Genomic DNA, 25,264 nt, shown 5'->3' with positions numbered 1-25,264 from the left:
GGCCAGATCGACGAGGCTTGTGATCATTTTCTTTTTTCCAGTTTGGAGCTTTTATTTGTTGTATCTTTTCTGTACCGAAAACTAACAACAGGTTAACAAATCTTAAGTGTAAATACTAATTACCAGTACATTTCTTGAACTGTATTATAAAAGCGGCCCTAAAAAAAAGTTACTGCTGGGTTGGCGCGTCGTTTCGACGTAGGCGTGATCGGCTGCTTACCCTTGTTAGACTCCTCGCGAGCTGGTCAGGATGCGTTGATAAATTGTTAAGGTACTTTTCCTTTTTTTCTGCAATTTCGTCTTTTACAGGTGGCACGTTTAGATCTTTGTGAATGCTGGCGTTTCGAACATACCACGGTGCCCCTGTGATTGTTCTCAATATCTTCGTCTGGGCTCTCTGAACGATATCGATGTTGCTGTTGCTGGCATTTCCCCATAGCTGGCAGCCGTCCAGATTAGTTTTAGCACTGAGTTGTAGAGCAGCACCTTGAAGTCCAAACTGAGTGGTGAGCGGGAGTTGATAAGCCAATGAAGGCTGTTGGCCTTCAGTTTTAAGTGAGTTCTCTTGGCTTCGATGTGTCGGCGCCAAGTTAAACTTCTATCGAGGTGTACTCCCAGATACGTCACTTCGTTTGCTGTTGAAAGTGCGACGTTGTTCAACGTGAACGGTGGACGATCTTGCCTGTTAAGGGTGAAAGTTACTTGCTTGCATTTTTGTTCGTTTACCTTAATACGCCAGTCGGATAGCCACTTTTCCACGTCGACCAGGTAGATGGCTAGCTGAGAGGATGCTTTGATTGGGCATCTGGAGCGGCTGAGAATAGCTGTGTCATCCGCAAATGTTGAAACTGCCAGATTGCTGCTTGTAGGAATGTCTACTGTGAATAGGACGTATAGTGTTGGGCCTAGTACGCTGCCTTGTGGGACATCGGATATCGCAGTGTTGCACCTCACTACAAACTTCCTGTTGTAGAGGTACGATTCTAGCAGTTTATGAGTGTTGTTTGGAAGCGTTGTTTTGATTTTGTACATCAGACCGTCCAGCCAAACTCTGTCGAATGCCTGCGAAACATCTAGAAATATCGCAGAGCAGTATTCCCGTTTTTCTAATGCGTTTCGTATTTCTGATGTTATGCGGTTAACTTGCTCAATAGTTCCGTGTTTTTCACGAAAGCCAAATTAGTGTGCTGGTATTGTGTTGTGCGTGTTCAGGAATGGAGTAATAGTCAGAGACAGTAGGCATTTTTCGAAAAGTTTCGATAAGCAGGATAGAAGGCTTATGGGTGAGTGATCTTTTCCCGGCTTTGGTATCATGTAGCCAAGTTTGTTGATGGCGTTGAAGGGCTGGGTAATGCTGCAGACGACACAGTAAGGCAGCTCGATAATCATCTTAGGGGTAATGAGGTCGCACCCTGCATTTTTTTTTGGGTTCAGTTGTTCTTTGATGATTTTTGAGATTTCGTTTGAGCGAAACACAACTGGGGCATGATGATGCTGGGAGTCGTCTGTTGCGGGCGGAATTTCAAACGTGTTTGTTGCAGAATTCGGTTGGAATACTTTTTGTAGATGAGTGGCAAATGTGCTGGCTCTATTTTTTTCGCTACGGGCCCAACCACCTGTGTGGTTTCTAATAGGGACCACTGGTACTGTGGGTGAGCCAAGAGTTGGGTGAGCTTTCCACAGTGAGTTTTTTGTACTGGATGTAGATAATTTTTCAATATAAGTACGTTGGGCAAGCTCTTCTTCTTGCTTTCAAGCTTTTGTAAGTTTGCGTGTGGCGTCTTTTAACTTTTGTTTTGCCGACGGTGATCTGGAGGACTGCCATTCTCGCCGTTTTACTCGTACAGTAAAAGGGTATACTAGATTCGTTGAAAAGTATGTAACAGGCAGAAGGAAGCGTTTCCGACCATATAAAGTACATATATTCTTGATCAGGACCAATAGCCGAGTCGATCTGGCCATGTCCGTTTGTCTGTCAGTCCGTATGAACGCTGTGATCTCAGGAACTACAAAAGCTAGAAAGTTGAGATTAAGCATACAGACTCCAAAAACATAGACGCAGCGCAAGTTTGTCGATTCATGTTGCCACGCCCACTCTAACGTCCACAAACCGCCCAAAGCTGCTACGCCCACACTTTTGAAAAATGTTTTGATATTTTTTCATTTTTGTATTAGTCTTGTAAATTTCTATCGATTTGCCAAAAAACTTTCTGCCACGCCCACTATAACGCCTACAAACCGCCAAAAACTGTGTTTAAGACTCTCCTTCTCCCTTCCACTAGCTGAGTAACGGGTATCAGATAGTCGGGGAACTCGACTATAGCGTTCTCTCTTGTTTGTATTTGAGCCAGTTGGTTTTTTCTGAAGTCAACTTATAAGAGAGGTTTGCTGGTTCTGGGTGTCGGAGCAAATTTATTAGGAGGGGCGAGTGGTCAGATGATAGGTCTGAGAGGTACCTATCAAATTACGGGGAATGTTTTTGATGACTGCGAAATCAATTAGATCAGGTAGTTTTTTGGGGTCAGTAGGCCAGTATGTAGGTGTGCCAGGAGAAGCGTGGTCGAGCTTGTTGTTTGCTTTTATAATGGCGTTGTAGAGCTGTTTTCCTTTTGGATTCACGAGTCGAGACCCCCAGTGTGTGTCCTTGGCATTATAGTCCCCAGCTGCTATAAAATGTTCTCCAAGTGAGTTGAAGAATTCCATAAATTGGTCTTCAGATGGAGTGAAACGAGGTGGGCAGTAAACAGCGGCTAAATTAAGCTGGTTACCATTATCCAAATGAATTTTTAATGATGTTGCTTGTAGATAGTTTTTGGCAGTCTCAATATGACAGTGGTGCTTGAGACGGCACCGTAGAAAATATATCCGTAGAAAATATATCCTCTTATGTTGAAGTTATTTTTGCTTGTGAGGTGTGTTTCCGAAAGTAGCATTACGTCGATGTGCTTTTCGAGTAGGAATTGAGCTAGCTCAGGTTTGTGCTGTGAAACGCCACTGGTGTTCCACAGCGAGATTCTTAGCGAGGCCATGAAGATGATTATTTTGATTGTTTTGATACAAGCAGTTGTATCAACATGTTTTGATAGCGCATTAGATCTTGCATGGTTGTCCGCATAAACGCCATAAACTCCGCCATGCACTGCTGCAAGGCAAGTATCATTGCTTCGAAATTGTTTTGTTGTTGCTCCATTGACTTTTTGTCTTGTACCGAATTGAAGTCCACATATTTGGCTTGTGAACATGGCGCATTGGAGGCTGGGGGCTCTAGACCTGATCTTAGAGCGCTTGCATATGACGCGTTTTTGGTAACGAATCAGGATACCAAGTGAGGATCTGGCTGCTTGTGATCATGATAGAAAAAAATATCAACCCTATAGGGTGAGAAACTCTTCCTTCTGTTCTTCTCCTAAACACATCTTTTTAAAAAATCGAAACATTAACGATTATTAAAATAATTATCGTTTCTTTCCGCTTCAATCACAAAATAAATTTTTTAAGATAACGAAACTTTTAAAGATTTTAAAGATAACCTACAACACTTCCTTTATCGTTTTAGAAGAAATTTTTGAATCTCCAGAGGCGATTTGGCCATCTTCTGATGGAACACATTTTATGTATGCACTATTTAATGACACCAATGTTGGAATGATGACGTACCCGTGGTTATCGTCTGGAGCTTTATTCTCTGGAAGCGGGATGTTCTCTGGAAGTATTTTTCCTGAAACAAAAATGGTTAGATTTCCAACTCCAGGAACTACTAATCCAGAGGTGAAGTTGTGGGCTGTTGACATAACTAATCTGAGCCACATTCAAAAATTTAACATTAAACCTCCTGCCTCTTTTGATGGACAGTAAGACTTTTAATAACTAAGAATTTATATGGATTACATATTTCTTGATTTGTATACTAGAGACTACTACCTCACATCAGCAGGTTGGATATCTGATACCAATTGCCAAGTATCGGTAGTGTATATGGGACGATCCCAAAATTACAGTGTGATTTCATTGTGTTCTAAAGTGAATGACTGGAATTGCTTGGAAGTAAGTTCTGATTTCTTAAATAAAACCATTAAACAAGTTGAAATTTTTTTTAAGGTTCACTCTGAACGTGCTCCAGAAGATGAATGGTTGGATATCTTTCCCCACCCGGTATTTTCTTCAGATGGTAGCAGTTTCTTATTTTTGGCTAATATTCAGGAGTCCGAAAACTACCAATTTAGACATATTAAACATGTGACGATATCACAGAGAAGAATTTCGGTTATTTCCCATGGTCGATATGAAGTAAGTAGTACTTGGAATTTTTAAATACAATAGTCGTTCGATAAGTGGAAAAATGCAGTCAAGAACATGTCATAGTTTGGTTTCTCAACTTAATAGTTAAGGATTTCGGTATTTACTAGTAGTAATTTACTAGACGGAGATGTCGGCGTAAATAGGTCGCTATGCTCCTGAAAGTGATATTTCTGGTAACGATATACCAGAAATATGTTGGATCTTCTCGTCTGCACTTCCACTAGCTATGTAACAGGAATCTGATAGTCGGGGAACTGGACTAAGAGTTCTCGCAAGCGCTATATCGTCCGCAAGCTATATTGTTTTAAATGTGCAATAACTGCTAATCACAAAGTGAAATAGCACCTTTTGGCGGATGTTCAAGTTTTCTGCGTCTAATAACGGCTGCTTAATAACAACTAACGAACCAAACAAAGGAGAACTTTTTGTTTTTTTAAGGCCAAAATGATTACCCATCAACAAGTCATTCACCAAAAAAGTTATGAATAAAGCGCTTATTAATAAAAAATTCATTTGGTAGTGTTTTCTGTTTGCAAGTATCAAATAATTATGTTAACTAAAACATTTACAAGTACGATTGGTGAAGCGTACTGTGAAGTACTTTTCATACAACTCTACTTTAAGTTTGCTTTCTATTTGCTCTATAGATACCATGCACAAGCTTTGGATATTATTTAGCAAATTTTATAGTTAAACTTTGGTCCTGTTCTCCATATTGAACCCCAGACGATCTTAATAGAAATTCGGTTGGTAGTAGAGTTCTACCTAAAATCCCCTATAATTTTATGTCTTCATCGGCTATGACGTGGAAATGTATTTTGAGATCTATGCCATCTATTTGAACTGGACTGTGGACTTTCTTCGATTCATGTCAAACATTTTTCACCTCATGTCAGGTTTGTTTTTAACGAGGATCAAATAAATGTTTCAACATAGAAAACAAAGATCTGTATTCAAAAATCCGTTGAACGGTATTTTTAGAACGCAATGTACTAAAACTCTAGGATTGTTCTTTTTTTCTTGTTGGCAACCATTTCAACCTTTCATTGAGTCTTGTTTCGTAGTTGGTTGCATTTAAAACATTTGTTGTCTCTTTTTGAGCCATCTCTTTTTATATGTCACTCGTCTCCATTGTTGAAAGATTTCCGAACCCGCTCATACACTCTTCATAAGTTGATCTCACCATCTGTGAAGTGAGAGTCATACTTGACGTATATATTGTCGCTGTCATTGTGTGTGGGACAAGGCTAATGATATTCAGCGAAGATTGAAGAAATTGTTGAACCCTCTGATTTACCGAGTTTTTGAACATCGTAGGCGTTGTTATTATTTACTGTCGTTATTTCGTATGGACCCAAAAGCTTGAGACCTCTTCCAACTAGATTTATTTTTATTGGTACGATATCGCCCATATTGTAAAGCATTGCCAGTTTTCTTCGCAAGTTGTACGTCTTCTTGTATTCAGATTGAAGATTTAATATTTTAGTTTTAGCTGAAATAGGACCATCGACTCCCCGTTAATCAATTCACAAAACTCTTCTTTTTTCTCCTATTCTGAACTCAAAAGGTGGCGTTGATGATTCTTGAGAGAGTCGAATTAATAGCCTGCTGAACTTGATCAACGTGTCTATATGCTAGGGTCATCTACACGGAGTTTGGAGAGGACTGGAATATTTATAGTATTTAGTGGGAGACTCGTTGTTGATTGGGCTACCTTTATATATTCGTCGTCGCAGTATTGTAGAAAATCTTGAGAGGTAAGAGCTGATCAGCGGTCCGATATCATACAAGTTGGGCTGCCAAATACATTACTTTGTTCTCGTAGCTTTGTAATGACTTTGTTTGCGGTCGTTGTTGTCTTTGTTGGGTAAGGCCTTTATATTTTTGTAAATAAATAAATAAAGGCGAGTATTTACTGTTTATAAAAAATCCATGTGGTAAGTATGCAATGGAACGTCTTCCTAATGCAATGAATGTAAGCAGCCCTCGTGCATGCCACTTTTAGTATTGCCTAAAATACACGAAGTACAGCATGCCCTTGCGCATGCCACCTTTAATATTGAGTAAAATACACGGTGTACAGCAGTTAATATAAAATATATTATTTTTTCGTCGATTACATTTCTTAAAGCAAAAGAAAATATGCGAAAAAGCGAGAAAATTGTCGATTCGTCCTTTAAAATAACTTTTATTTCAGTGTTTGTAGACTTCGAATATGGGTAATAATCAGTTACTGTGTTAGTTTTCAACAAGTTATATGGAATATGGTTTTCGAAAACGTTTTTCAAACGAATATTACGAACACGTACAAGTAATCCAATTTGACCGAAATGTATATCTGCTTGCAAACATAAATCCTCGCTAATGACCATTCGAATGTCCCTACAATCAAACGGAACAATAAACATGTTCAAGTTGATTGCCCTGTACCCACTGCGATTTTTAACAAATTCTGCTAGATAGACAGTGCACCGCCCCAACATCGGTAAACAAGCTCATTGTAGAAGTCTTCTCGTATCGTTACTCGTAGAGTAACCCTGTAACAGGCAAAAGGAAGCGTTTTCGACCATATAAAGTATATTCTTGAACAGGATAAATAGTCGATCTGGCCATGTGCGTCTGTCCGTCAGTCTGTCTGTCCGTCTGTCTGTCCCTCCGTATGAACGCTGAGATCTCAGGAACAACTAAAGCTAGAAAGCTAGATTAAGCACACAGACTTCAGAGACATAGACGCAGCGCAAGTTTGTCGATTCATGTGGCCACGCCCACTCTAACGTCAACAAACCGCCCAAAAATACCACGCCCAAACTTTTGAAAAATGTTTTGATATTTTTTCATTTTTGTATTGGTCATGTAAATTTCTATTGATTTGCCTAAAAACTTTTTGCCACGCCCAAAACCACCCAAAGCTGCAACGCCCAAATTTTTAAAAAATGATTTGATATTTTTTCATTTTTGTATTAGTTTTGTAAATTTCTATCGATTTGCAAAAAAAACTTTTTGCCACGCCCACTCTAACGCCCACAAACCGCCAAAAACTGTCAGTGTTGAAGACTCTCCATCGCACTTCCACTAGCTGAGTAACGGGTATCAGATAGTCGGGGAGCTCGACTATAGCGTTCTCTCTTGTTTTTATTCCATAAAGCAGGGATTGGTTTAACGAGAGTTTAGAAATTCCGTCCATCACATATTGGATAAGAGCGAAATCTTCAGCAATTCCACGCGGATTAATATCTTTCATGCGGTATAAATATTCCTCAAATAGCATGTGTTCTTGTATGCGTGTACTTGTCATACTCAATCTGAACTCGCTCTACAAATACCATTTAGGGTACTTCATAAATTTAATCCCTTTTTGGTCAACAGAAATAATTTCATTACTAATAACCACTCAAATTAATGGCAAAGTTTTGCTTTTGTGTTTTGTTTCAACCAATTAGTAAGGCTTTGTCCTTGAAATCACTTATACAGACCTTAACTGGAATTTAATACATTATTTAATATCGTGATTCCTTTCTAATTCCTTCCTTTTCTAATATGAATTGGTGCAGAGCACAAGTGCATCCCTTCAGACATGGCATGTTGGATTGAATCACTCATATTTACCGGCAAGCTTTTGTAAATGGGTAGAAATATACATGACTAACAAAAAAATGAAACAAGAGAGAACGCCATAGTCAAGTTCTCCAACTATCTGATACCTGTTAAATAGCTAGTGGATTAGCAATGGAGCACACTGACAGCGGTTTATCGGTTTGTGGGCTTTAGAGTGGGCGTGGAAAAAAGATTTTTGCCAAATCGGGAAACATTTACAAGACTACCCAAAATGATACAAAATATAAAACTGCTTTTAAAAAGTGTGCTAGCAATTTTGGGCAAATATTTCTGCAAATTGTGGGCGTGGCAGCTTTGGCAATTTGTGTGTGTGGCAAAACGTTGTTCTGCACATCGATAGAAATTTACAAAACTGCTGAAAAATTATCAAAACATTTTTTAAAAGTGTACGCGAAGCACTTTTGGGCGGTTTGTGGGCGTTAGAGTTATCGTGGCAACGTGGGTCAACAAAGGTGCGCTGTGTCTATGTCTCAAGAATCTGTATGCCTAATCTCAAACTTCCAGCTTTTACAGGTCTTGAGATCTCGACGTTCATACGGACGGACAGACAGACGGTAATGGCCAGATCGACTCGGCTATTGATCCTGATCAAGAATGTGTAACTTATATGGTTGGAAACGCTTCCATCTGCCTCTTACATACATTTTAACGATTCTAGATTCCCTTTTTTCCTCCGCGTGGAGCTATAACGCTTGAATCGACATATCTTCGGCGAATTAAGGGCGACATATCTTCGGCCTTTTCTTGTTGGCGGAGTTAAGTCGCTTTCAAAACGAAACATCTCTCGTTTCAAACGACCTAACTCCGCAAGCAGATATGATCTATTGCTTCTTCCGCCTGTATTATTGACGACATATAACTTCCATTTCATAACCCATAGCTCGGAGGATAATGTAAATTTATTGATTTGGGAGAAATTAGATTTGGACAATGAAGCATTGATAACCCCTAGTGTTACATATTAGGTTAAATCTAATAACGCACAGCAAAAAAAAAAATTAATAAAAACCAATGTGGCTATAGATTCGGATTAAAAATCAATAAATCGTTTCATGATAAATTCTGACTTCGTGGTAATACTGTTACCTCGATTACTGGTTAAAGGGAATGGTTGGCCAAGCAATGGGTTTTTTATTGCAGCCAACCAAGCCAAGCTGGTTAAAACACTCAATTTAGACTTTCAACGCTATTGCATGTGGAATTTCATCATCGATGACGTTACAATTGCAATAGTTAGTAACGATCTTTTAGCAAATTTACAACTTTTGATTGACAAAATTTTGGTTGACTCAAGAACGCAGCGATTGTGTGTTCAGCCCACCAATTTTTTTGTAGAGTCTATCGTCTGGTTAAATCAGAAAATATTATAGCTTATACAATAATTGTTCCCTTAAAAAATGGCTGATATTTGTGTCATCTTCTAGCTTCAAAGCGAACGGTGGTGTTTTTTTTCTGCGCTCCGAATTTATTTTTGTTTTTGCCAAATTCAGCGGCGGTTTTTCTTGAATAATTCAATTTCGTACTCTGTACTAGTTAAGGTTACGTTCGCTTCGCGAGTGAAACTCTTATGATTTGTGCATTATTTAAATAAATTAATTCAATTTGTTTTTTTACTGTCTTTGTGTTTTGTTTACTCTCTCTTTCGTGCGTTGTCCGTAGTGCTGCTTGGTGTTGTTTTTGTACTTAAACTGCACTGTGTACCCGCTCTCCCACAGCTATGGGCCCAAATCTAAAATACTGTTGTGATACTTGCCTAGGAAACTGTTTATGAGCCAAACTAAAGGTGGCTGGAAAGGACTGATCAGCAGTAGTAGCCTTAAGCTGCCTAAGGGAAGGCCCCGCAACCTCCGACAAGTGATTAACAGGAGTCCCCAGCTAATCAGTTGACGATCGCAGAAAACCTTCAAATGCTGCTAGGATCGGCAGCTAAAAAAGATTCGGAGAAATCCGATCAATCAGTTGTGGAGGGAGCCCAGCCTGGGATTGCTACAGAATCCGTTTTGTCGGCACTGGTTTCTCAACCGGTGATTCCACCTGACCCGAATAGTTTACCACCACAAAGGAATATTGAGTCCGGACTACCGGCACAAGTTGGCACTTCAGAAATTCAACATGAAGTGCCCAAACCCCTCTCGGTGGTTCCACTGAAGAAACAAATTTTCGTTTCTCAGCTTTCCCCTGATCAAACATCATCTGATGTATTGTATACAAGATAAAATAAAAGCCGACAACATAAAAGTGGAAATATTTAACACTAAACATATCATCTTTCAAGATAACTGTCCCTATTTGTCCCTATGAGCTATTTTTGACCATATGTTCTGGTGATTTTTGGCCGGATAGTATGGTGGTGAAATAGTTCGAAGCTAAGAATAAAAATATCCATCCTCCTCTTCTACACTATCTGGTATCAAAATATAAGAGGCTTGTATAGTAAGCTAACTAATTTGTATTCAGATAGCCTTTCCTTTGCATACCATATTATTGTGTTTACAGAGACTTGCTTAAAACCGGAGATACTTAACTCTGAAATTTTCCCAGGTATGTACACAGTATAGAAGCATGATCGTTCCTCCAGGCGGGGAGGTGGAGTCCTAATTGGTGTTAGGTCTACCCTCACGTCAGAGGTACTTTTTGACGAGTTCCGTAACTTAGAATTCTTATACGTAAAGCTGTCTTTTTCTGATAGCAATGTTTATATTACGAGCTCTTACATTCCGCCGTCTTCTGAATTTCCAAAATACATAAACCATTTGTCCGCTATCCAATCCGTTTCAAATAGACTGTTCGATAGGGACCAAGGTGACTTCTAGGTGACTTTAATATACCCAGCACTACGTGGTCCACAGAAGAACAATCGAATATTCTTCTGCCTGTAGCACAGCATGACTTTATTAACGGCTTAATTATATAAGAAATTCTCTTGGTCGATTATTGCATCTATGCTTTGTTATAAGTCCTGAAAGTGTTTCTGACTACAGTAGCACCTCTTAGTCAATAAGAAGATCCATATCATCCAACTTTCGAGGTGACAATCAACACAGGTACCGTAATAAAAAAGAGGAAAGAGTCGATCTGGCCATGTCCGTCTGTCCGTCCGTCTGTCTGTCCGTATGAACGTCGAGATCTCAGGAACTATAAAAGCTAGAAAGTTGAGATTAAGCATGAAAGTTATATTTTATACTGCGGTGATTATTAAAAAATATATATAATTTTTATTTTGTATACATCATATAACAGAGTTTTATCTTTTATAGATTTATAAGTTTAATCTTTGGAACAATTCTTTTCCTCCAAACCTCGGCCAGGAGCTTTTCTTAAAACTTCTAAAACTTTGATCTGTGTTTAAATTAAAAGCTTGGTGATGAAATTGCTTCACTGCATTGTAAAAATTTAAATTTGTTGACCAATGCAGATTGCAGATTGAAGCACAATAAGTTCTTGGTCACCAAGAGAAGGCTGAGTTTACGTTACGATAGTTTGTTTATCTAAGTAGCCAAGCTGTGGACTAGCAGCGACTTGGCTCTCACGACTTGGTGGAAGATTCCGATATGTTTATATAAACAGTTGCAGGCCGGCGAAGTGCAACTTTGAGAACAAAGGAAAGTCAATCGTTCAGATTGGATTTCGAAAAATGTTTTATAATTTGGGCAAGGGCCCCTGAATCATGGGTTGAATAACTCTCATCCTTCGAATATGGAGAGTCCCGATTCATTTCGAATTTTATTTAGGTGATCTCTTAATTCTGTAAGAATTCTTTTTGATTAAAAGAATTTTCTATATCTGGCCGATGTTTTTTGGTTACAAATATAACATGAATATATTTAATAATTTAAAAAAAATTAAATATATAATGACTAAAATTAATAATATATAGGAAAGTGATATCTTGGTATTATTAATTTTAATGAATGGATTTAAAGTTGTTATATTATCTAAAAATTGTTCTGAATTATTGGATTTTATATATTCCGATATATAGTAAATTTCGCATCTGTTTGTTATTACAGGGTATTTTATATAAATAATAAGGAGTTCTTTATGTAGTACAATTTTAAATACTGAGATGTCCATTAAATCTTCAGTAATTACAGGCTTTTATTCGTGATTTAAAATTTTTTTATATCTTCTGTGTTGAAAATTTTTGTGTTGAAGACATCAATTTTTGCCAATGTGATAGTGTCGATTAAATTTTGTAGGTCACATGTTAACAGTCTTAAGCAATCTTGATCGATAAACATATTTTTAAATTCATCAGAAAGAGATTCTATTTCATTGAACAATTTTGAGTTGATAATAGATTGTTTATTATTATTGTCTATTAAGCCATTGATTTTATCTTGTATTTTCATGAAGTAATCATGATCCGGAGTTCCAGCTAACCATTTCCATACGGTGCCTAATTCATTAATTCCCCTTTTGGATAATATGTTATGTATTTTGATAATATTAGCTCAGATAAAATATAAGCTTCGATAACTTCTAAGTGCGGCTCGAATAATTATTTCAGAATAGTCAATGAGATTGAATTCTTCCTTTATGCAACAAGCTAATTCTGTTAATGTTGAATGTGCCCTTTCAATTTGTCCGTTCGAGGTACTGTGGGTGGGGTCTGCGAAATATAGAGTTAAACCACATCTTTGTGCAAAGGATTTAAATTGAGCAGAGGTACAATTTTTTATGTATTCCCTTTATTTGGTAAGCAAATTTGACCAATCTGTTGATTTGTTTGTAATTTTCGTCTAGACCTCTATGAGCTCGACAATGTGTTTCTTTTATTTACTTTTTTATTTACATTCTGTATGCTTAAAGTTAAGAAACTAAAGATACAGGGGGGCCGGGGGAGCAGATTTTAGGATTTTACGGATGTTAGTAGTTGAAGGCTCGGAGAGGAAGGAGTTGAGGTTACCATTAGGGAAGTGGATGCGGGCTGTATTAAATGCTGGACACTCATTAAGTATGTGATTCAAGGTCATTGTGTTTTTTCGTTGCAGAATTGGCAGGGGTTAGATGTTGCCTGCAATAATCTATATTGATGGGTGAGTCTTGTGTGGCCTAGACGTAGTCGAATAAACTTAGTTTGGTCACGTCTTGATAATCTAGTGATTTCCTTGTGTTTAGAGTAGTCATTGATATTAATTTTTTCTATGTTTATAGATTGGTACCAGCTTGAAGCATGTTGTAATAGGTTATTAGCTAGTTTGGACGTTATGTATCTGTTTATATCGGTCTGGTTGAGATTTAAAGTGGTGATCAGAGGCGCTGTAGTTGCGTATTTTGCGGAGTCGTCTGCAAGTTAATTTCCTGTGATTCCCACAAGGCTTGGGATCCACAGGATTTTTATTTTTGGTTGGAGGCTTGTAAGTAGTCTTCGAATGTAGGGTAATATGGGGAGTTGTCGATGTTTTTTATTGCGTTTAACGCAGACCGTGATTCCGAGCAGATGCAAATTTTTCCCTTAATTGAGCGACTTATCGGTATAAATAAATGTATAGTTGTTTATTTTTGCTTTTATTTCTAAAAATTCTTTTGTGAATATTCTCATATTGGCTTGATCTTTATTATGTATGTATTATGTATTACTATATATTTGCTTAAACCTGTGTCTTTGGATTCTGATTGTAGGTGCCAGGGTGGTTTTGATTTTTTTATGAGTTTTATTGGGGTGACAGGGAGATCTAGGTTAGCGCAAACGGTAATAGATTTCTGTATGTCTGTATTTCTGTATTTTGTGATATTGTTTTTTATGATTGAGTATTAAGTAGGGTTTTTATTGTTTTTAATACTGTTTTCGGTGGTAGTCCATACAGTGGTAGGCCGAAGTCTATTTTTGAAAGGCATTAGCTTTTTACAATTTGGACAAGGGTTGATGGCTGACAATTGTATTTATCGTTGGCCAGGAATTTGATTATATTTATTGACTTATTCAGGGAAATTTTTAATTTTTCAATATGTGGTTTCCAACTATATTTTGAGTCGAAGGATAATCCTAATATTTTTATTTCCTGTACTGAGTCAATTAAGTGTGATTGTGTCGATACTCGGCAAATACAGTTGTGTTTCCTGCAAATATGGATATGTTTGCATTTTGAGATTAAAAGCGATGCTCTTGATGTATCACACCAGTTGTTAATGTCCTCGAAGAGACTATTTAGGTCAATTTGCACGTTCTTTTCTTTTTTTTAATGTTGAAATCGTCTGCATACGCAATGAAGTTAAAATCTTTGTGTTTGCTAATGTCTGATAGGCTATTAAATGCTTTAAGGAAGAGAATCACTGACAGCGGGGAACCTTGGGGTATCCCGTTATGCAGTGGGTGGATTAGCGATTGCCTGTGGTTTACTCGGACTCAGATTTTTCTGTTTGTCATAAACTGTGCAACATATTTTAATAATTTGTTGGGTCCACACCCCCATTTAAGCAATTGACTTTTTATGGTGTGTAGTCCTACTTTCTCGAATGCTTTTTCAAAGTCGAGGAATATTATTGATATGTGTTTTTTTTCTACAAGGGTCCTGCTAATGATAGCGTCTACATATAGTGGACAGTCTGTCACAGAATTCCCTCTTTATAATCCTACTTGCCGACTGTTGAGAAGTTTGTTAGAGGTAACAAACCACCAAAGTCGTTTGGATATTATTTTATCACGTGTTTTTGATATACAGGGGTTAAGTGAGATTGGTCTGTATGATTCTATTTCCGTTTTGTCTTTGCCTGGTTTATGTATTGGAACTATTGTGCTAATTTTAAAAGCCTGAGGAATAAATAAGCTAAGAATTGAGTTAAAGAAATTAATTATTCTGTTTTTTACTGGTTTTCCAATGTGCTGTATCATGGAATTGTTTATTCTGTCGTTTCCTGGCGTATTCCCCTTTAGACTGATCAACGCCGTATGTCTTGTACCATAAATTCAGCTGTTTTTTTAGGTATATAATCGGTGCCTAGACTGTATGTGTTATGTTTGGCATCTATAAACGCCTGGGAGAAATTTTGATCCTCTGAGGTAGATGACCAGTGTTTGAAAAAGGCAGTAGCAATGTCTTCTGAATTTGTGATAGTTGTGTTTGTATTTATACCCGTTACTCGTAGAGTAAAAGGGTATACTAGATTCGTTGAAAAGTAACAGGCAGAAGGAAGCGTTTCCGACCATATAAAGTAACGGGTGTTTTTTTTAGAGGTATAGAACTTTAAGTTGGCATTACTGTTCAAGATGGCGACCGATTTAACAGCTGTCAAGTGATTTATTCTCAGTTTGGTTTGGCAATTCGTCATGCGTGCTTACAAAATCCAACTCGTGCAAGAATTGAAACCAAACGATCATCAAGCAAGGCGTAGATTCGTCGAATGGGCCCAAAACGAGATTGCTGTTGTTCCCGATTTTTCATAAGCCTCCAAGATCTTGTGATTTAACACCGCTAGACTACTTTTTGTGGGGCTATGTAAAGTCATTGGTCTATGCGGATAAGCCACAAACGCTAAACCATTTGGAAGACAACATTCGCCGTGTTATTGCCGATATACGGCCAAATATTGGAAAAAGTCATTGCAAATTGGACGTCCAGATTGGACTACATCCGAGCCAGCCGTGGCGGTCATATGCCAGAAATCATATTTAAAATGTAATGCCACAAGATTATCTTTCATGTCAATAAAATTCATGTCAATCGAATAATCCATCGTTGTTTTATTGCAATTTAAAGTTCTATACCTCTAAAAAAAACACCCTATATATATATTCTTGATCAGGATCAGTAGCCGAGTCGATCTGGCCATGTCCGTCTGTCCGTCCGTCTGTCTGTCTGTCTGTCCGTCTGTCCGTCTGTCCGTATGAACGTCGAGATCTCAGGAACTACAAAAGCTAGAAAGTTGAGATTAAGTATACAGACTCCAGGGACATAGACGCAGCGCAAGTTTGACGATTTAGGCTGCCACGCCCACTCTAACGCCAACAAACCGCCCAAAACTGCCACGCCCACATTTTTGAAAAATGTTTTAATATTTTTTCATTTTTGTTATGGTCTTGTAAATTTCTATCGATTTGCAAAAAAACTTTTGGCCACGCCCACTCTAACGCCCACAAACCGCCAAAAACTGTCCTTCGCACTTACACTAGCTGAGTAACGGGTATCAGATAGTCGGGGAACTCGACTATAGCGTTCTCTCTTGTTTTATCTTGGATGCAATGAATATGAGTTGATTTGTGAATCCCGCAAAATTGCCTAATGTTGTTCCAAACCAATTCATTCTTGGATTGGCTTGAAATTGTGGAAGTCAGTGCGTGTAAACTTTCTTTCTTACTGAGTCGAATTTCTCTCTTGTATTAAGTTTTCTTGACTCATATCTCTATTAAACAATCTCCAGGCTCGGTTTTTGTTTAATTTTTTGGTGGTTGAGATTGGTGAATACTACTGTAAGCGCTAGTTAGTATGATTTTATTTATTTTACTATGTTCTATGTTTGCGTTGGTTGAAACCGGGATTTTGCTATTAAGACAGTTTGTTAGGCTTTCAAATTTTGTCCAATTTGCTCTTCTAGTTATAAATCTTCTTGTGTAGTTAAATATCTGTTTTTCTTGGGTAAAAACGGTTAATTGTTATTGGAAAATGGTCACTACCCTGGGGTAAGTCCATGACTTTGAATTTACAGTGGATTTTGAGCCTTGGTCAACATAAGGCTATATCGATGTGGGTGTAGGAGCTGTGTGTGGAAAAATGGGTTGGTTGGCCATTGTTTAAAATGATTCAGTTGTTTTTAAGAATGTAATCTAGGAGAATCCGTCCCCTGCGATTGCTCTTGGGAGAACCCCAGAGAGTATTCCAACCATTAAAGTCACCAATGATCAGCGAAGGTGTTGATAACTGAGGTAGTGTGTTTTCTAAATCTAAAGTAGTGAATTTTTGTGAAGGTGGAATATACGCAGAAAAGATGTTAAATGTTTGTTTGGAGTGAATTTCTAATGCGATGGCATCGAAAGTATAGCCTACTGGAATTGGTTTATGTTGAAGAGATTTGTTGATCAGCAAGGCGACTCCACCTTTTGCTATGATTGACGTAGTATTGTAGATTATGTAATTTACAGGGATGGGGAATTGTTGGGGGAGAGTTATGTGTGTTTCCTGAAAAGAAATAACTTTGGGTTTGTGTAGTTTTAAGAGTTTAAGAGTTCATTATAATTGTTTGTGTAGCCGTTAATGTTCCATTGTAATACTTTAAGGGCCATATTTATATCTAGTTTTTGTGCTTACTTGGATTTTTCGATTAGTTTTAAGTTAACTCTGTAATATTTTTAAGCTTTGATCTTGATATTATTGTATAGGGTGTTTTTTTTAGAGGTATAGAACTTTAAATTGCAATAAAACAACGATGGATTATTCGATTGACATGAATTTTATTGACATGAAAGATAATCTTGTGGCATTACATTTTAAATATGATTTCTGGCATATGACCGCCACGGCTGGCTCGGATGTAGTCCAATCTGGACGTCCAATTTGCAATGACTTTTTCCAACATTTGGCCGTATATCGGCAATAACACGGCGAATGTTGTCTTCCAAATGGTTTAGCGTTTGTGGCTTATCCGCATAGACCAATGACTTTACATAGCCCCACAAAAAGTAGTCTAGCGGTGTTAAATCACAAGATCTTGGAGGCTTATGAAAAATCGGGAACAACAGCAATCTCGTTTTGGGCCCATTCGACGAATCTACGCCTTGCTTGATGATCGTTTGGTTTCAATTCTTGCACGAGTTGGATTTTGTAAGCACGCATGACGAATTGCCAAACCAAACTGAGAATAAATCACTTGACAGCTGTTAAATCGGTCGCCATCTTGAACAGTAATGCCAACTTAAAGTTCTATACCTCTAAAAAAAACACCCGTTACTACTTGGTTTTTCTCTATTCATTTCTTTTAGTTCTGTTTCTTATATTTCTAGGGAGTATATTTACTTTACTGTTTGTCCTATCCTTAATGTTACTTTCCTCGATAGAGGATGAGCCCGATAGCATAATTTCATCTTCTTTGTCGTTATATCCTATGATGAGTCTGAAAGTGTCTTCTGATGATGGTGTGTGATGGGAGGTTGATGCTGATGTCGAGGGCGTATTCTGTGTCAATCGTTGTGTATTGGGAGTCTTTTGTTGGTCTGAGCTTGCCACCGATGCGTATAGGGATCCATCATGATGGTGTCTCTTCCTGTATAGCGACCAGGCAGTTTTGTAGTCCACTTTTTGGAGGGTTTTTATAGCTTGTATTTCTTTATGGCTAAGAAATACTGCGCGATTTCTGTCTCTAGAATGGTGTTTATTATCCGGCTTCTTTTTTTCGGTACAGTAGACAGTTGTTGCATCTCATTGGGGCTGGTATATAAGGACGAACTGGGACTCTTTCGTATCCAATATAGACGTATTCCGGGAGGTCTAGTTTTTCGAATGTTAGGGTAATAAGTCCAGTTTCTGTCGGCTCTACTGTAAGAGTCTTCATAATTTTTCTTAAGGCGGAAACTTTTTGGCTTTTCAGGTGCTGAAGAATCTCTTCTTCCTCAATTCCCCGTAGAACTTTGGAGTATATTATACCCTTTGAGTAGTTCAGAGTTCAATTACATGTTTGATCGTGAACGGTGAGACTCCTGCGAAAGTTCCATCGGTTCAGGTTATTATCAGAAATTGGCTTGTTGGTGAAGGCTTTTCCTTCCAAATGTCTGGTGGAGGACGCATTTCGGTTGGGTTTTAAGCTTCTTAAATTTGTTTTAAGCTTCTTAAATTTGTTTTAAGCTTATAACGACTAGTGCCCTAACTGATAAGCGCGATCTATCTATAAAAAATTGTTTGTTTGTCACTTATGTAAGCTTGACTCGCTTAGAAGTTTGATTTGGGAGAGATGTACGACTGATCGCATCGGCTGCCAAACGTAAACTGTTTCTTTTATTATAATCGCCTTATCTTCATTATTTTCCACGTCTTGTAAAAATATTTTATTAAAAAGAAATTTGTTAGTAAAATTATTTTTTAAAGGTAATTGAATATAATAAAGAACTTCTAAAGTGCAATAAATCCCTACCGTTATGTTTGGTGGTAGGTATTCCCTTAATATTGTTATTAAACTTTCTAGCGTATCATATTCGATTATATATAGTGTCTTATTAAAAACTTTCAATGACTCATGTATTGTATACCTCCCCGTTGTTAATAACAGTTGTATTTAACTACGTTCGGCAGAATGCGAGTATTTTGATCTGAGCTTGATTGTTCTATATCGCTGTTTGTAAAATTATTTAATTTTATTCGAGATAATGCGTCAGCGACGACATTTGTTGTTCCGGGCTTATATATTATTTTTGGGCTGAAACTTTCTGTGAAAGAATACCATCTTCTTATTTCTACGTTTGGGTTTTTATCCGAGATTGTAAAAGATAAAGACTGATGGTCTGTTTGTATTTCTATACCGATTACTCCATATAAATAATTTCTGAGATTTTTAAGAGCCCAAACTATGGCTAACAATTCTTTTTTATTTGTGGCGTAAAGTTGTTCGGTTTTATTTAAAGCTCTGAATATATAAGTAATTGGTTTATTACCTTGTGATAATACCGCTCCGATAGCTACATCTGATGCGTCTGTTGTCAATGTGAATTTTTTGTTATAATCTGGTTGGACTAATTCCACTTGTGCTAGCAAATTATCTTTAAGTTCCTTAAAAGCTTTTACAGCTGGATCATCTAACTGTATTGAAATTTTTGTATACATTATCCTAGAAAGTTTACCACTATCTCCTACTAAGTATTTGGTTAAGGGTTTGGCAGATTTTGCATAGTTTCGGACAAATTTTCTGTGATATCCCGTGAGGCCTAGGAAACTTCGAAGCTCTCTAATGTTTTGTGGAATCGGATACTTCATAATTGTGGAAATTTTTTCAGGATCTGTTTTAATTACATTGTGAGAAAAAATATAAAAATATTTGCTTGTTGTAAAATATTAGTTTGTTAACCCAAATGGCATTCGTAAGAGTTCAAATTTCCCATTATTAATAGAAAAAGCTGTTTTTTCTATATCTGACTCTTTCATTAAAATTTGGTTGGAATCCTGATTACAAATCAATTGGTGAGAAATATTTCGACTTTCCTAAGTTGGATAATATTACAGACGGGTCTTGCAACGGGTCTTGCGTCCGGTATTGTGCTTTCGTTTATGTCCATTATGTCCAAGCGCAGAAAAAAACTCTAAACTCCTGGGAACCCATTTCTGATAGACTCATGACAGCCAGATTCAGATGTAGAGCTAGACATATAAGCATCATACAATGTTATGCCCCGACGGAAGACGCCAAAGATGACACCAAGGACGACTTCTACACTGCCCTCACAGCAACCCTCAGCAAGACGCAGCAAGGTGACATTAACATCCTCATGGGTGACTTTAATGCGTAAGTAGGCCCCAACAACACCGGTCTAAGATCTGTCATGGGCCAACAAGGAACTGGGACTCGCAATTACAATGGAGAGAGATTAGTGGAACTCTGCCAGCTATTCCAACTGGTCATCGGCGGCACAATATTCCCACACAAAGATGTCCACAAATACTCCTGGACATCTCCTAGTGGTAACACGCGCAACCAGATCGACCACATTTGCATTAGCAGGAAATGGAGACACTCACTACTGGACGTACGGAACAAAAGGGGAGCCATCTATAGACAGTGATCATGAGTTGGTCAAATGCCTGAGAATCATATGTTGGATATTCTGGCCAAACGGAATAGCCAAGACAGAGCTATGGCGCGTTATGAGCGAGACCCCGATACACACCCAAAAAAGGAAGAAGGATAGGGCACGCTCTCAGGAGAAACCTTAGTAGCATAGTAAGGATGGCACTGGACTGGAACCCCCAAGGAAGCAGGAGGGTAGGAATCATGAGTTTGTTCTTTGTCGGAAAGTTTAACAACGGCGTGTTTATGATTTTTTGATCCCAAACGATTTATTTGACGGAATTAACATCGTCGGCGTGTTGAGGATTTTTTGATCCTAAACGAATCTAGCTTAATTTAACGGAATTAACATTGTCAGCATGTTTAGGATTTTTCGATCCCAAACTGTTATATTCTTTATTAGAGGATAAATCAACGCTGGCGTTCTCAGGATTTTTAAATCCCAAGTTGTTTAAACTTCCAATTTGTTTGGCGGATATTTCTACGCTGGCGTGCTCGAGATTATTAGATCTCAAGCTATAAATACTTCTCTCAGTCATAACTGATTTACTTTCATCCTCTATTTGAGTATCGAAGTATTTTTTTTATAATATACTCATTCAATGCCGTGGCCCCTGTGTCAATTTATATTTATACCCGTTACTCGTAGAGTAAAAGGGTATACTAGATTCGTTGAAAAGTATGTAACAGGCAGAAGGAAGCGTTTCCGACCATATAAAGTATATATATTTTTGATCAGGATCAATAGCCCAGTCGATCTGGCCATGTCCGTCTGTCCGTCCGTCTGTCCGTCTGTCCGTCTGTCCGTCCGTCTGTCCGTCCGTATAAACGTCGAGATCTCCAAAAGCTAGAAAGTTGAGATTAAGCATACAGACTCCAGAGACATAGAAGCAGCGCAAGTTTGTCGATTCATGTTGCCACGCCCACTCTAACGCCCACAAACCGCCCCAAAACTTCCACGCCCACACTTTTGAAAAATGTTTTGAAATTTTTTCATTTTTGTATTAGTCTTGTAATTTTCTATCGATTTACCAAAAAACTTTTTGCCACGCCCACTCTAACGCCCTCAAACCGCCCAAAGCTGCTACGCCCACACTTTTGAAAAATGTTTTGATATTTTTTCATTTTTATATTGGTCTTGTAAATTTCTATCGATTTGCCAAAAAACTTTCTGCCACGCCCACTATAACGCCTACAAACCGCCAAAAATTGTGTTTAAGACTCTCCTTCTCCCTTCCACTAGCTGAGTAACGGGTATCAGATAGTCGGGGAACTCGACTATAGCGTTCTCTCTTGTTTTAATTCTCTTTTTGTTATTCTGTCCACCCTTATTACATGAGGCATTCCTCTGTTGGGCGCTGATCTATAAAATGGTCCTCGTTAACGTTGTTTACTCTCATGGTTTTTTGAGCTGGTTGGGTAACTGTCCCTGTTATAATTATTGCTTTGATTATAATTATTTATTTGCGAACAATTATTATAATTCTGCCTGTTATTATTGTACCTGTTATAATTGTTATTTGGACGATTGTAGTTATTATTCGGACGATTTTGAACCCTAATAGAGCTATCAACTTCCATAGGTTCTGTTGGGGGTTGAACTTTGGAATTGTTGTTAAAATTCCAATTGTTGTTTTGTCCAAAGTTACCGTTTCCCTGATATTTATTTTCATTTCTATACCCATAAAACCTATTTGCGAATTGGGCTGTTACATTCTAATTCCTGGCACTTTGCCAAAGCGTTCGGCAAGTCCGGTGGGTAAAGAGAATAGAGAGTTTCTGAGATTGAACCAGTCAATCCAGAAATGAAAATTCGAACTGCGTTGCTCCTAATTGTTTTATTTCTTTCTGTCTTTTCCATAATGGTTTTGTTTATAAGTAATGTCATTTTCTAATTTACTTCATTGTAGAATTCAGTAATGTTCATACGTCCCTGCCTAAGGATGTTTAATTCTGATTCAAGAATATGGATTGGGTTTTATCGTTGTAAATAAAATCCAATCTAGAAAGAATTTCTTGAAAATTTAAAACGGTACCATGGTTGGAGCATCAGGTGCTGCTCCCATGACTTTATTGTTAAAGCGATAAAACATTGCTCGCTTCGAATTTTATAAAGGCTCATGGCGGTTTCTGCCGCTTCTCTCCAGCCTACATATTGGGTTATTTCAATTTGGTAACATAACCTAATTGTACTCTTATTAATCGGTTAATTAATTCCATAGTCAGATTGCTGGCGCTAGAAAACCTGCCCTCAGAAAAGGTTGGTGCTGAACCTCCGGTTGCCATTTTAAAATTTAAATTCTCAAAACTTTGTAATGTTTTCTGTATCCTGGTCTTATTTTATTAATTTAAAGTCTTAATATTTTATATAATATATATTTTTATTTAATATATATATATTAATTTATTATTCTGCTCACAATACTTTCTGTTGGAGTCTTTCTTCAGTGTATTTTACGTTGGGGTCTTCCTTCAGTTAAATTGTTCTGCTTATTTCCCTTTATGGTCTTCATTCAGTTAAATTGTTCTGCTTATTTCCCATTGGGGTCTTCCTTCTCAGAATGTAACTTGTTGACAAAGTTTCAAATGATCTTCCTTTCTTCTTTAACATTTTGTATTTAGGCTTCAATTAATTCAAAGTCAATTCTGCATGGGTATTTCTTCTTTTCTTATTAGTTTATTTTTTCGTCGGGTTTTAATCACTCGCAGTTTAGGTTTTTTGTTTGGTGGTTGTTTTATTTTGAATTTTTTTCCACTTAAAAAAATGTTTGATTCAGCACGAGTTCTAGATTAATTTGTTATTGTTAATCTTTCTCTGAACTTTGTATTTGTACTGATTAAGTGTTTTCGGTGTTAGTCCACGATTTTTTACTTAATTTGTAATCGTTAAATTTTATTATTCTGAACTTTTTGTATCACCGATTGAATTGTTCAAGATTTTTATTTAACTTTTTATCATTAAACTTTTCAGATCCGAACTTTTAGTTGCATCGATTGGGTGGTTGGCAGCGCGAGCTCATGTTAATTATTTTACTTGTTATCGTTAAATTTCTAATAACTAAACTATTAAATGCACTGCCCCACGTTGGGCGCCAATTATATTTTATACTGCGGTGATTATTAAAAAAAATATATAATTTTAATTTTGTATTCATCATATGACAGAGTCTTATCTTTTATAGATTTATAAGTTTAATCTTTAGATCGGTGTCCGATCTTTCTCCGATTCCAAATAGGACTGCCAGCTTAAGAATAATTATTTTCCTCCAAACCTCGGCCAGGAGCTTTTCTTAAAACTTCTAAAACTTTGATCTGTTTTTAAATTAAAAGCTTGGTGATGAAATTGCTTCACTGCATTGTAAAATTCAAATTTGTTGACCAATGCAGATTGCAGATTGAAGCGCAATAAGTTCTTGGTCACCTAGAGGAGGCTGTGTTTACGTTACGATAGTTTGTTTATCTAAGTAGCCAAGCTGTGGACCGGCAGCGGCTTGGTTCTCACGACTTGGTGGAAGATTTGGATTTGTTTATATAAACAGTTGCAGGCCGGCGAAGTGCAACTTGGAGAACAAAGGAAAGTCAATCGTTCAGATTGGATTTCGAAAAATTGTTTATAATTTAGCAAGGGCCCCTAAATCAAGGGTTGGATAACTTGCACACTCCAAAGACATATGTAGACGCAGTGCAAGTTTGTGGATTCATGTTGCCACGCCCACTCTAACGCCCTCAAACCGCCCAAAACTGCCACGCCCACACTTTTAAAAAATGTTTTAATATTCTTTAATTTTTTTATTAGTATTGCAAATTTCTATCGATCTCCATAACAACATTTTGCCACGCCCATAAATCCCCCAAAACTGTTACGCCTCAAAATGTTTTGCATTTTTTTTTGGTTATGCTGTTAAAAATCTATTTATTTGCAAAATACTTTTTTTCCACGCCCACAAACCTCACAAAGCTCCCACGCGCACACTTTTGAAAAATGTTTTGATATTTTTTTCACATTTTTGTTAGTCTTGTAAAGATCTCTCGATTTGCCAACAAACTTTTTTGTCACGCCCACTCTAAAGTTCACAAACCGCCAAAAAATGTCAGTGTTGAAATTTCTGCGTCCCACTTCCACTAGCTGAGTAACGGGTATCAGATAGTCGGGGGAACTCGACTATAGCGTTCTCTCTTGTTTATACTAAAATTAAATAATTTTATAACTCTTGTTTTCCGATGTATTATCCGTCCATCTCTAACTAACCTCCTTGGTTTAATAAGGAGTTGACACATCTAAGAAATGTTAAATCCAGGCTTTATACAAAATTTAAAAACACCGGTTCTCAGTCTATATTTTCTAAATATGCAAGTGCTCGGTTAAATTTTAGCGTGCCTAATGCTCAGTGTTATAAGAATTACATAAACTGTTGTAACTTCCAGTTCGCACAGGATCCCAAACAGTTTTATAATTTCGTTAACACTAAGAGCAAAACAACCAGCTACCCTTCCTCGCTATTTTTTCAGAATACTTCGGTAACATCGGATCAGGCCACACATTTTACGTTACCTCATTCCGAACAGCATCACTCTTACGCGGTATCAAAGTCGAATTTGATATTTTGTCCCACTCTAAACGAAAGCTCTCTGCTTTATGATCTTT

The 25,264-nt window shown here is 37.5% G+C and overlaps 1 protein-coding gene across 2 annotated transcripts in view; it reads left to right on the top strand.

The window, feature by feature from the left end:
* Nucleotides 1-25,264, top strand: part of LOC120457838 (retrovirus-related Gag polyprotein from transposon gypsy) — a 442,838-nt gene that overhangs the window by 127,122 nt on the left and 290,452 nt on the right. For both annotated transcript variants that reach the window (XM_044006845.1, XM_044006846.1), the window contains 3 exons: nucleotides 3,557-3,851; nucleotides 3,912-4,044; nucleotides 4,099-4,287. In XM_044006845.1, the coding sequence (XP_043862780.1) occupies nucleotides 3,557-3,851; nucleotides 3,912-4,044; nucleotides 4,099-4,287 (617 nt within the window). The remainder of the gene's footprint in view (nucleotides 1-3,556; nucleotides 3,852-3,911; nucleotides 4,045-4,098; nucleotides 4,288-25,264) is intronic.

Source organism: Drosophila santomea, unplaced genomic scaffold (assembly GCF_016746245.2).
Source record: "Drosophila santomea strain STO CAGO 1482 unplaced genomic scaffold, Prin_Dsan_1.1 Segkk83_quiver_pilon_scaf, whole genome shotgun sequence".
NCBI classification, from domain to species: Eukaryota; Metazoa; Arthropoda; class Insecta; order Diptera; family Drosophilidae; genus Drosophila; species Drosophila santomea.
The sequence above is the reverse complement of the archived record's forward strand: the minus strand, read 5'-3'. Positions and strand labels throughout refer to the sequence as shown.